Genomic DNA, 12,474 nt, shown 5'->3' on the forward strand with positions numbered 1-12,474 from the left:
CACCAGAGAAAAGAAGTTTCAAGGACACCTTTGGCTCATTTTCAGGCTCATCCAGTCTAATTCCTCAAGAGATTTGTGACAGGATGGGCTCCCCACTTTCAAGCAATGACAGAAAACAACAGAAGCATACCAGTTCTCCCAAAAAGCTCAAGTTACTGGCATTTGCTGGAGAAGGTGAGGGCTTCTGTGTTTTGGGACATTGAAGGATGAAGTTATCATGCTGTTGAGGAATATCTGGAGACTCAAGATGGGACTTTCTTCCAATAATTGATAGAGAAGCTTGAACATAGGTGGACCAAGTGCATTGAAATTACAGGAGACCATGTTAAAAAGAGGCAAGAACAATCTTTCTCCTGTGATGTTAAATGTTACAGAACCTGAAGTTAAAAAAATAAAGCGACCACAATTAACTCTGAGTCACTTAATAAAATTTAATTGACATAGGTTTCATGAAAGTCCCACCATTTTTCATTATATATATATAAAAAAACATTGCAAGACTGCATCTGATGGGTAAAAAAAATATCTACAATGAAAAAACACTTAGATGGACTGATTACACAGTTTGTGTGTAATGTGATGCAACACTGAACTATTTTTTTCCTACAAACACCAAGTCTTTACTACAAACTGTATAAAATATATCCACAGAAACGGGCAAATCAGTAAGTATATCCAAACGCACTGGGGAAGAAAAGACTTTCTGTACAATATCTTCACATTTGTGTCACATTTGCTCAGTGGATGCAGGCTGGACTTAAGATGCAGAGTCCACTCCCATGTCACATGGGTTGAAAAATGAAATGATATTTCAAAGTAACGGCATCACATAAAAGATATACAACAGCAGTGTAGCAAGAAAGCTGAACGAGTGTCTCTGAAAAAAAAAAGGTACCATTTACAAAAAAATATTAAAAGCAAAAAAGTCTCCACTGGTGAAAAATTCTCATATTTTGAACAGACCAGGGTCTGACAGAGTATGGCTTCTTGACTGTCAATTCCTCTGTGTGACTGCTCCTTTGGGTACTCGTAAAATCAGGTTTCATTGTCCCAAAAATTCCTCCTGAAAATAAAAAGCGGGTCCTAAGTGCTCAACCAGATGAGCAGACCATGATAATATCCTCGATTTGGATGAAGAAGACAAGAACAGTCCACAGGGCCGACTCCCTGGAAGACCAGCATAGGAGGAGAGAGAAAGGAAAAAAACCCAGTGGCAGCGGTGTCGTTCGGTGCATGACGGCGGAGCAAAAAGAAGAACAATTGAAAGGAGAAGGCGTGGCAGATGGTTAGCTGGGATGAAGAGTCTCAGGCAGGGTAGAGTTCAGACAGAAGAGATGGCGTCGGCGACAGCGCTACGAGACTCGGATCATCTGAGCCACCGTCTCATCTGAAGCCTGGCCGACGTCCTGTCCCTGCTTAGTCAGAGGGGAAAAGGGATCAGTGAACTCATGACAATAAATTATACGAGATCTCACCTTTTCAAACAACATACAAATTTTAAAAATCTACAAAGTTTCTTGCCTGTGCCAGGGCCAGAGCCATTTCCTCCTTGTCCTTAGGGGAAAAGAAACGTCCTCCATCTCCTCGCTTACGCTGCATAGCATGACGATGGCGAGACTCGTGTAGATATTTCTGTAAGGGGGGAAAGCAGCTGCATTGGTCCATTGCTACATACAGCACTTGCCATACCTCTACTGCTCTAAAACCCATTTAATTGATCAGGGACCATGCAATTAATATAGAAAATGTCTTGCATGTAGAGTGCATAGCATTAAGCTAATTTTCAACTCCTGTCCCTGGGATGGCTTTTCAGTAAAAGTAGGCAGAGGACCAACAACACAGATATAAACAGTTCAGACAACATTATAAACTACATTACACAAACACACACATACAAAACGACACAATCCAAGGTCAGTCGGACCTTACAGACATCATAGGTGGGTACATTCTCGTGTTTCTCTCAGTCAATACTTAGTTTTGGTTGTAAAAGTTTGTAAACATATTAATTTCATTTGATAATGCATTTCAGATGTGAAAAGGCTATCTGTCCAAATGTAGTTCTGAGGTAAGATATTTTTGCAATTTGTTTATATTTTCCCTTAATTAACATAACAAATATTTCGAATGTGTATCTTAAATCAAATAGCTGTGTGATTGACCATTAACATCCCAGTTTGAGGCTTTATGCAGTTTTCAGTTCATCATTTGGCTTTCACCAAACCAACCACACATAGTGATAGACAGAAACAACTAAGCAGCTTATAAAGACAATTATTTTGCAAGTCAAAAAGGCATAACATAGAGTGGCATAAGGGGCTAAAAACCTGGCTGCTCCAGTGGATGTAAAGATAAAGAAAATGTAAATAGCCCAGTTTTTATCTCCTGTCTACTAAATGTAGTTTTATTTTGTTCAAATAATGTTAGAAGACCACAAGTCTGTTTCTGCCCTCTAAAAGCCGACCGTAACTTAATACAGTCACTAAATTGGTGGGCTAGGGGTTTCCCTGGCTACCAACCACAATGGCAGTGTTCATAGTATTTGTTTACATGTGAGGGTAAATTATACGCCTGTGTGGTCTACGATTACGACGACTATGCCATACCCTCCTTTCTTTGGGGATCTTCCCCTCAGCCTCCAGCTTGGCCCGGGCCTGTCTCCGCTTCAGGATGCGATGGTACTGTTTGGCATTGACATACAGAGGCTCCTCCTCCAGCATTTCAGCCCCTGGCAGGGGGATACGCTGCATTGTGGGAACTCCTCCACCTCCAGGTACCATCTGATACACAGAGGAAACACAAACAGGCACAAACTGCTTAGAACCTGTGGCACGGAACGCACGGAACAGAGTAAACTCACACACACAAGCAGTTACAATGCAAACGGTTAAATCAGTAGCAACCTGAAAAAAAGGCTCATAGTAAAGGCCTTGTACCCCTATGCAGATGTTTACAGTCATTCTAACTATTTAGACTTTACTACACGCAGATACTGGAAGGCAGCTGCCCAGAAATCACATGGCATCACTAAATTTCATGAAAGAATAAAAGTCATAGAGGTGAAAGTTGTCCCACACCAACATCTACACTAATCTGACAAAGAACTGAGTTTTCAATTAACCACTACTCGTATCCCTCAACACAAATTAAATAGATTGGTATGACAAGCTGTTTTAGCATTTAACAGCTAGAATGGATAGGTGTTGCAAACATCCATAAATCACATCTTTCTAGTCATAAAGAACATTTCAGATATCCACAGTGTCATTTTTCCTAAAATAAATGGCCATTTTTGACATTCAAGTCTATGCAGTCTACATTTCTCATTACAGATAATATCATTGTCAAAATCTTCACATTCACAAATCTGAAGCTGAAACATGATTAGTTTGGATTTCTATAGTTTAATTTATGCTAGTCATATTCTGATTCAAGATATCTTTCATTTACCTCAGGTCAGGAGATTTACATTTACCTTTTTTATATTTTGAAATAAGTTCAGTCAGAATGTCATTGTAGATATTTTAAACTGGAAATCTGCCTAGTCAGAATGGAATTACCATTCTCTTTAATTAGGTTTTGAAAGGTAAGCAGCTTGATTTTCAAATGTACCACAACACTGCAATAGTAATCATATATGGTAAACCATTTAAGTCTCTACTGAACAAAGTTCTCGCTTACATTCACTGCTGATAAGAACTTAGTTTTATGGCATTTTCTACAAATCTTACGTACTAACACTCACTGTTCTTGTTCACTGTTCTTTGCTAGACCAACATGTACTGGAAAGCATTGCATGAGTAGCGTCATGCCCAACAGTTCAAACTAGTCATAATAGCATTTATGATATCTGCAGCTATAATTTTAAGCCAGTCAGTAATGAAGTGCAGATATTTTTGTCATTAGTCAGAGTTACATTGTTGATAATCTGAATGTTAAAACATCTTGCCATAGATTTAGACGTTAACACCTCTTTCCTTTAAACACAGCTCAGTGACAACAGAACTGGTCTTGTACTGACAAAAACACTGTATCCATTAAATCTGTGTGTCATTACATGTGTGGCCTGGGATGACATGAGGCATCTGCATTTGTGTGCTTTTCAGGAATTACTAGCACTAAATACTGGAACTTAGAAAGCATTAAAAAGTCTCATTTATTATATGAATGTTGATGTGAACGGCATTTACAAACTGTAAATACACATTTATGTGTTTTCTGTAATATGGAATGTAAGAGGCATGAGAAGAGGTCGGATCCAACAAAACTAGAGAAGACTTGTGTGAATGGACCACTGGTGTGCAAGGACTTTGAACAAACACTGTTGTATACATTGTAGGGTTCAATCAACTCAGCATCCGAATTAAAATCAGACTTAGAATTAGGATAACTGCACATCGATGAGTGACTGAATATGTTGCTAGAACAAAATCAATAACTGTATTTGTCATATCTTTACCACACTGAACAGCCTTGTGTGAGTCTATTTTTTGGTTAAAAAAAAAGTTAATAAGATGCTGGGTACCTCTGCACAGGGTCTTACCATGACCATTCCACCTGCATTGACCATGTTGCCGGAGACGGGCAGGGTGACGGTCACAGTGCCTTGGCCGCTGTTGGTGGTGTTGGTGTTGGCACCCCCCGCTTGTACGATCTGGGCACCTGCCAAGCTGGCAGCAGGGATTGTGATCATTCCTGCAAACAGATAATCATCACAGAGTTTATTCAAAATGACAACTTAACCATGCTCCCGTTTATGAAGTTTACAAAGGAGAAGGCAAACACAAAGGAAGAAGAAGACTGAGTTTACCCTGCTGCAGGACGGTACCATCTGCATTGACAGGCTGGTAGACAATGGTCTGTCCGTCAGCCGTCTGTGCCACCTGTTGGCCCTGCACACTGATCTGCTGCCCCTTTGGTACAGATGGGTAAAAGGAAGAAACAAATTCACATAAAAATTGTGCTTTTTATGAGTTCCGACTCTAAATCTGTTCATAAATGTCAAAAATCTATTTTTGTAATAGCTTTAATATGCTGACAGAGCAGCACACACATGCTAGGATTTGTCCTTTAACTGGAGTTAATCTTCAAATAAGGCAAACATTTGGGCACATTTTTGAAGGCTTAATAAGTAGCTGTCCGGGGCTGACTCTACACCAACAGTGGCAGAGTGAGAAAAGTAATGTTAGCGTTGTACGGCCAGACCAGACAGAGTGCTGGAGAATACAAACTGCTTAGCTGGGAAAACCTCATCATTTTCAATAATATCTGTCAACTCTACAAGATTTTACATAACTCAGCTGCTCCACCACTCTCTGGGTTCATAAATCTCAAACCCACCGCTAGCAAAGACACTAGGGTCACAGTTAGGGGGGACTGCACAATCCCACTGAGGAAAACCTCCTTCAGCCAGGCCATCCTCTCACTCAGGGCCTCACATCCGGGGAACTCACAGTCAGTCAGAGTCCCCATCATTTCAGTCATTTAAGCATAATGCAAAGAAATGGTTTGTTAATAACCAAAGATGTGACCACTGATTGACTGATACATAACATGCTTTAACTTCTATTATACATCATTTTTCTTATTGTCGTTGTTTTATTTTAGGATGCCAATTAACAACAGGCGGAGGGACGACCAATGGAAACTGGTTTTGCTGCTAACTCGGGTGCATTTGTTAAAATGTTAATTGATGTACATTGTCCCTTTCTTAAAAAATAAATACATAAATGGTCTGGCAGGCTTATCATTTTGCTACAGGGAAAAAAAAACATTGTGGCTTGTCAGGGCTGCATAGAACCATCTTCTGCAGTCCTAAACCCAGAATGTAACGTTGGTGCTGCTGCAAAATAACATTGGGGGAACTTGTTTTGGTCAAACATTTGCACAGCGGCAAACACTTTGTCTAAAATGAATGAAAGAACAGTAAGAACCAAGCAGGCCTACTTTAACACATGTCCAAATCATCAAAACGCTTTTTAGCCTCTATGTCGGTAGCTGTGAGGCTGCTGTTCATAAAGAGGATTTTAAAAATGGCTGCATGCAGAGAGTGGGTGGATGGGATGTCAGGCTCATACCCGCAATCTACATGCAGTGAGTCAGATTTAGTCAGATGATGGAGCCGAGAAACTGATCGCAAGTACTGGAGAGAGCAGTGAAACACAAATTTCTGTATCAAATCATGACACCAAGAAGTGGAATTAAAAGCAAAATTAACAAACACTCCCCCCTTATCCTGTAATTCCAAGTCATATATTCGTATTGAATGTTGATGAATTTCATTAATAGATTTACTACTAGACTTGTAAGAACGTATCACCTGGTTCTGTCCAGCGGTGATAGCTGTCTGGGGCTGCTGGATGATGATCTGCTGCGGCTGACCCTGCTGACCTTGGAGCTGGAGTGTCTGACCACCTTGCAACTGGATCTGACCCGGCTGCACCAGCTGGATCTACAAACACAATCACATCACAGTGGGCCTTTGTGTATGGATGGTAGATTCATTTACAATGTTCCACTGACTGCAAACAGTTTCAAAAAGTAAGAGTAAAGAAAACCTGCTCATACGGGTCTTTAAATCAGAAAATAAAAACCTACCCTAAACCCAATTCAAGTCAATTATACGATTAAAAAACATTTGTCAACAACAGCAACATGTGCAGGTACTGCTAATGAAAATAAAACTCAGGTATAATCTTTTAGCTCAATTAATTATTATTAAGAATTTCCCCTTTCTATGCTATTCTATATTCTATTCTAATTTGATATTAGCAACACAGCCTTTACATCCAACTCTATATTAGTAATAGGGCTACATTACTAATACAATTCTAGAGAAAATGATGCTGCTGTACAGAGTGTTGTGGCTTTGCCCCTTACCTGCTGTAGTCCTTGAGCTCCAGATACAGGAACCTGCATGATGGTCTGACCTTGACCACCTGACATGGCCTGCACCATGATGGGTTGCCCTGACGAAGTGATGAGCTGCCCACCGCTCACCTGAACCATCAGGGGCTGTCCCTGAACCTGAAGACAAGCACACAAAGCTGTTACAGCAGCAATGACATGATTTATCTCAGCATCACTTACAGCTGGCTTGCAGGGCTTCATGCAAGTGACATCAAATCAGAAACATCGAGGACGACACATCACGGTTGAGTATTAGATGCTTTACTGTCATCCTTTGTGTTTCTGAAAACATAACCATGTGACCATTTGGTGACATAATGAACCCAAACTGTGGCCAGTATATACAGCACATTTTTAATGGTTTTTCTCATGAAGTTAGGTTACCGCTGCAAAATACAAAACCTTTGTATTCAGCTTTCAGGTTTTGTATTTACACGAAAGCCGCTGCCAAACAAAGAGGTTACATGAAGTTCATCAAACTTCATTTGCTTAAAGCGCAAAATTAGACAAGATGCTGCCATCAAATCAATTTGCATTCAAATGTGGAACTTGATGGCCCGACCTGCATCCACAAAGTGACCACAGTCACTGAAAGCCTGGGAAATAGCTGAAGAGAAAAATGCCAGTGGGAAGAAACCTCCTGCCATTTTACAGCAACATAACACGAAACATAGAGGTCAATAATGTGTTCAGTAATGTGAAAACACAACCAGCAGTGGTTGCTGAACCTCGGAAGGTTATTCTACTAACTGAAAATACATCCACAAAACTTGATATTTTCAACAGCTATCATCCTTGAGAACAAGAATATTTGACTTTTCAAACTTGCAAAAACAAAAGACAACAGAGCTTAGACAAACAGTAGTCTTTTGACAGCCATGAGAGCACAAGCAAAAACCAGAGGCTGACACGCAACACACTGTGCTGAGGAACATGCAGTTCAGGCAGTTGCGAGACATGCTGGGGAGGGAGATGATCAACCAAACAGCACAGATGGGTCATGAAAAACAGCCCTGGATATAGCATGCAAACTGGTAGGCTGTAAAACCGTCATGACACCGACACAGGGCGGCGGTGACACCACTACCTGGAGTGTCTGCACCTGCTGGCCTGAGGCCGTCACCACTGGCGCCTCTGTCTGCAGCTGCACAGCCGTCACTGTGCCCTGTGTCTGCAGGCAAGGCAGGATAATACAATCTCAGATAAAAAGTATGTCTCAGCGAAGTACATCTGGGATCCCCTGACCTTTGTTGACTGCAGGTGCCTGTAACCTGTGATCTTATTGCGTTGTGTTTATTTGGTTATCAGAGGGGAAAGTTTTCCATGTCAAAAATCTAAGCAAGTAAAGTGAGAACTCACCTGCTGCTGGATCTGTCCATTGGCAGTCTGCACAACAATCTGCTCCCCAGTAGTAGTGGTGGCAGTGGTGTACTGCTCCATGGCTCCGTATTAGCGCAATACTATAGAGACAAAAACACATACAGCATTGTCTTACATTAGGTGCTTATCTGTTTAAAATATATATATGCATTTTAGGAGCAGTCCACAGCCTTTTTTACGATTCATAATACATTTTTGTTGTCTTTTTAACCGCTCCCTGCACGGTTCTGTGTTCACTGTTATTTAAATAAGGCCCTTTTGGTGGCTCTTTCGGTTTCAAATCTCCGCGTTGACTTAAAATATTTCAAATTTTATGTCTGAAATGGAAAGGTGATATATGAACTTACATCAGAGGCCAAAGCTACGTCAGCTGCTGGTCTGCTTTAACACGGAATTTTGTTGACGGGACAGTATCGTCAGTGAGAAAACAAGCTAGCTAGCCAGTTAGCTAGCTAAAAAGCGTGGCAAACGCTGGAAAACATACGGATGTTTGTTGTGTGCTAAAACTGCGGACGTCGGTCTTTAGGTGCGATGTTGTGTATCACAGATGATGATATTTTGCTGGGCAACGTTTGCTGGCTGGATGGAGGGCGGTAATATCCACCGTCCCTTTGTCTGAGATTCAGTATTTTAAGCTAACTAGCTAACGTTAGCTGATCGGCGGAGATCATGTTTCGTCGCGGCAGCCAACACTGAAAACAACGAGTTATTTTCAGCCCCACAAGTTTTGGCACACGGCGGTCCAAATCAAACTGCAATTTGAGTTTTTTTGCATTTAGCAGGGTTAGTAATTTGGTTGGTCCATGACAAACCAATCCGTGCTGACAACTACCAATGCCTTCAATCGGGGCTCCCTTACCGTGTCTCCGCTGTCCGGTTTCCCTCTGATTGGCTCCAGTACAGCTCGCTGAAGCCCAATCAACAAAGTGAGCGGACAAAATGGCGCAAATGAAACAACGGGGCCTGGGAGGAGGTGCGCGGCTGCGTGACACGGTGACAGGCCGGGGAGCGGTGGTCCGAGCTGCCCGGCAGGTGTCGCCATTTGTTTGTCTTCATATTTTATTTGTCCGTTGATCTATTTATTATCTTTGTAAGAATTAACCCCTTCAGACCATTTTTTCCTGCTAAAAATAAATAAATAAAAAATTATCCTGTTGCTTTTTTTAACTTGTCTCCATGGAAGCCCTTTCCTGTCACTTGGAGAAAAAAATCACTTGCTATCTCATAATTATGAGATACAAGCTCCTAATTATGACGTCCTATCTCATAATTATGACTTTTGATCTCATAATTATGAAATCAAAAGTCATAATCACGACTTTCATCTCATAATTATGACTCTGTATCTCATAAATATGAGGTAGCAAATCACAATTAAGATGCAAAAGTCATAAGATACTAAATCATGATTATGAGATACTAAGTCATAATTATTTGATACAAAGTCATAATTATGAGATGGTAAGCCCCCGAAATTGCCCATCGGGGATAAATAAAGTTTTTTTCTGATTCTGATTCTGATAATTATGAGATACAAACTCACAATTGTGAGATAGTGCGTCATAATTATGAATTTGTATCTCATAATTATGATATAGCATGTGATTTTTTTCTTGTTTTGTCGTGTTCTTCCGTACCTCTCCAATATAAAAACGCTGGGGGGAAAGACAATTTTGCCAAGTCAATTATTTATTTTAAATTGTTTTTAGATTTTCACACGTACAATACAATGGACCATGACTGAGAGGGTGTGAAATGTCATTAGAATTAACAAAAAACAAGACATGTTTTTAACATTTGTAAGTGGATGTGTGCAGGTGTGTATGTCTGTGTGCAGGTCTGAACATCAGAATCAGCTTTAATGGCTAAGTAAAATAGAATAGAATAGAACAGGTGGGTCAATATATAATTTAGGGACTTAAGAAGTCAATGGGCCATATATTGCATACATTTTTATTAAAAGTTGAAAAAACAATGTTTTTGTGTTCATTATGATCATGTCTTTACAAATTCCATAAGTATTTATTATGGAAACAGTCACTTATTATTTACAAAAAAAGACTGGATATCACTAAAATGTCAATTAAATAACCATCTGAATTTAATAACAACCACCTTCTAATTAGCTAAAAAATAATAAAATGAGCTTATTCAAAATTGTTTTGATTGTGTTCTTTTTTATTACGTTGAGCTAATCATGACAGAGATTTCTTTTATATATCACATTTTATATGGAAAATACCAAGTTGTTTACTTAACTAATGCTTTCTTAGATATTTAATATAGTGTGTGAGTCAGGTGTGGATTTATGGCTTGTCAACAGGATTACTACAATATCTTTATAAATAACTTTCAATTTCAATTTTACTCAATTGTATATATAATATTTAGAAGCGTCTTTCTCTAAAAATGCCATGTGGTGTTTGGTTTTAGGCGGTCATGTTGGCCTGAAAACAGCAAAAATGTCAAAAGTCCTGCAATTCTAAATTGACCCAGTAGTGAAGCTGGTAATTTCTCCTCCACGCCGCTAGTCGGCAGCACCGCGCCACCTCTATTCCGTGACGCTGATGTTTGCGGAAGTGTTTCTTGGGTTTCCAGCATGGTTGTAGAAGTCCTAGAAGTAGCCTCTTGTTTTGCTCAAGGTCTCACATCTGTTAGTAGCTAAGTACAAGGAAATTAGTGCCCATTACAGTGAGTTCTGTCAGCCCACAGTTCGGGTACAGTTAACCGACAGTGTGAGCTTCCTCCTCGGCTCGACACGCTAAAAAGGAGAAAACACGCATGGCTCGGTCTCTCCTCTCCCTCATCTCCAGGGTCGGTGCTCTGTCAGTGACCCCCTCGGGTCCCGTTACCAGCTGTCGGTTTGCTAGCAGGAGTGCAAGCAAAGCCTGGCCGGGACAGAACCACGTCCACGGCAGAGATAGAAGCAGACACAGAGAGGAGATGTCTGATGGAGAGCTGGACCTGGAGGATGTGGAGGACAAGTTCCAAGCCCTGGTGGAGTAAGGTTCAACAGCACGAGCATTCCAGTGTAAAAAAAAAAAATCTAAAACAACAACTGTATGGACTAAATCATTTCTCTTAAAGAAATTTCCCATGTTTTTCAGTGAAGGCAGGAAAAAGCAAAGGACTGTGAAGTTTCACATCCTGAGGAGGAAGATGACAACACCAGGAGCCCCACAGAGGAAGTTAACCTGGGATGCTATTGAGCAGATCAGGTGAGCGAGAGAGAGAGTACTATTATATTTACATTACACACTATGTACAGTGATTGTTTCCATAATAAATATTTCTGGAATTTGTAATCAAAATGATCGTAATGAGCATAAGAAAAATGTATTGTATTAATTAAAAAATGTATGCAAGATAGATCCCATGGACTTGAAAAATCCTTAATTTATATATTGACCCTTCTACACTATTTTCAGATATCTGAAGCAGGAGCAGCCAGAGGAGTGGACAGTGGAGCGTCTGGCTGAAGGCTTCTCCGTCACACCCGATGCCATCCGCAGAGTCCTCAGGAGCAAGTTCGTCCCTTCCCCTGAAAGACAAGCCAAGCAGAATGCTAAAGTACTGGCTGGACTCGGTCAGCAGGTGTTGCCTTCAGGTGCCGGGACACAGCAAGACAGACTGAAACTGCCTGGGAGCTGCACACCAGCCATGCTGCCATCTGGAAGCACAGAAGGAGCTTTGGTTCCTGTGGCTGAGCAGACTCAGATGATCCAAGGTGAAGGTTCAGGATCCCAAGCTAAATGTCTCGTCCCCGTCACTGCTCTGCCCCTCCAGGTTACAGCTGGTATTAGTAAAGCTGCCGCAGTGACAAAATTAACTGAAGACAATGGAGCTACTGACAGCAGACTGACAGAGGAGGATGAAGAGGATGAAGAGGATGAAGAGAGCTGGGATGGACAGGTGCTGACAGAGGAGGAACTTGAGGAGTTTATGGATATGGAGAAGCCCTCTCCTGTGGTGCAAGAAGGGAAGGATTTCTTTGACAGTGAGGGCAACTTTTTGTATAGAATCTGAAAAGTTTGTGTGTCAAACTGCTCACTGAATGTATTTGGTGTTTAATAATGAACAGATTATTGTAATGTAGGCTGTAAACAAGAAAAACATAAATAAATATTTTGCTTTCACATATAATAGCTGCTTCTAAAATCATTTCTCTTTATTTTTGAATAATTT

At 40.7% G+C, this 12,474-nt stretch overlaps 2 protein-coding genes across 9 annotated transcripts; one reads left to right on the plus strand and one right to left on the minus strand.

The window, feature by feature from the left end:
- Nucleotides 1-411: 411 nt before the first annotated feature.
- nfyal (nuclear transcription factor Y, alpha, like) lies at nucleotides 412-9,301 on the minus strand. 8 transcript variants are annotated; one of them, XM_051949899.1, is made up of 10 exons: nucleotides 9,149-9,301; nucleotides 8,269-8,369; nucleotides 7,997-8,080; nucleotides 6,880-7,026; nucleotides 6,320-6,451; nucleotides 4,811-4,913; nucleotides 4,544-4,695; nucleotides 2,607-2,780; nucleotides 1,522-1,632; nucleotides 412-1,412 (listed from the first exon to the last, which is right to left on the minus strand). In XM_051949899.1, the coding sequence occupies exons 2-10, from the start codon at nucleotides 8,347-8,349 to the stop codon at nucleotides 1,353-1,355; spliced, it is 1,044 nt and encodes a 347-aa protein (XP_051805859.1). In that variant the 5' UTR covers nucleotides 8,350-8,369; nucleotides 9,149-9,301; the 3' UTR covers nucleotides 412-1,352. The 8 variants fall into 8 exon arrangements, with proteins under 8 accessions (XP_051805859.1, XP_022061050.1, XP_022061049.1 ...); XM_022205358.2 differs by having other exon boundaries at nucleotides 7,994-8,080; XM_022205357.2 differs by having other exon boundaries at nucleotides 4,526-4,695; nucleotides 9,149-9,300.
- Nucleotides 9,302-10,854: 1,553 nt separating this feature from the next.
- Nucleotides 10,855-12,432, plus strand: ngrn (neugrin, neurite outgrowth associated). Its single transcript, XM_022205367.2, has 3 exons — nucleotides 10,855-11,291; nucleotides 11,397-11,507; nucleotides 11,718-12,432. Exons 1-3 carry the CDS (start codon nucleotides 11,071-11,073, stop codon nucleotides 12,313-12,315), a joined length of 930 nt encoding a protein of 309 aa, XP_022061059.1. The 5' UTR covers nucleotides 10,855-11,070; the 3' UTR covers nucleotides 12,316-12,432.
- Nucleotides 12,433-12,474: the final 42 nt, after the last annotated feature.

The sequence above is a fragment of the Acanthochromis polyacanthus genome, chromosome 6 (assembly GCF_021347895.1).
Source record: "Acanthochromis polyacanthus isolate Apoly-LR-REF ecotype Palm Island chromosome 6, KAUST_Apoly_ChrSc, whole genome shotgun sequence".
Classification (NCBI taxonomy): domain Eukaryota; kingdom Metazoa; phylum Chordata; class Actinopteri; family Pomacentridae; genus Acanthochromis; species Acanthochromis polyacanthus.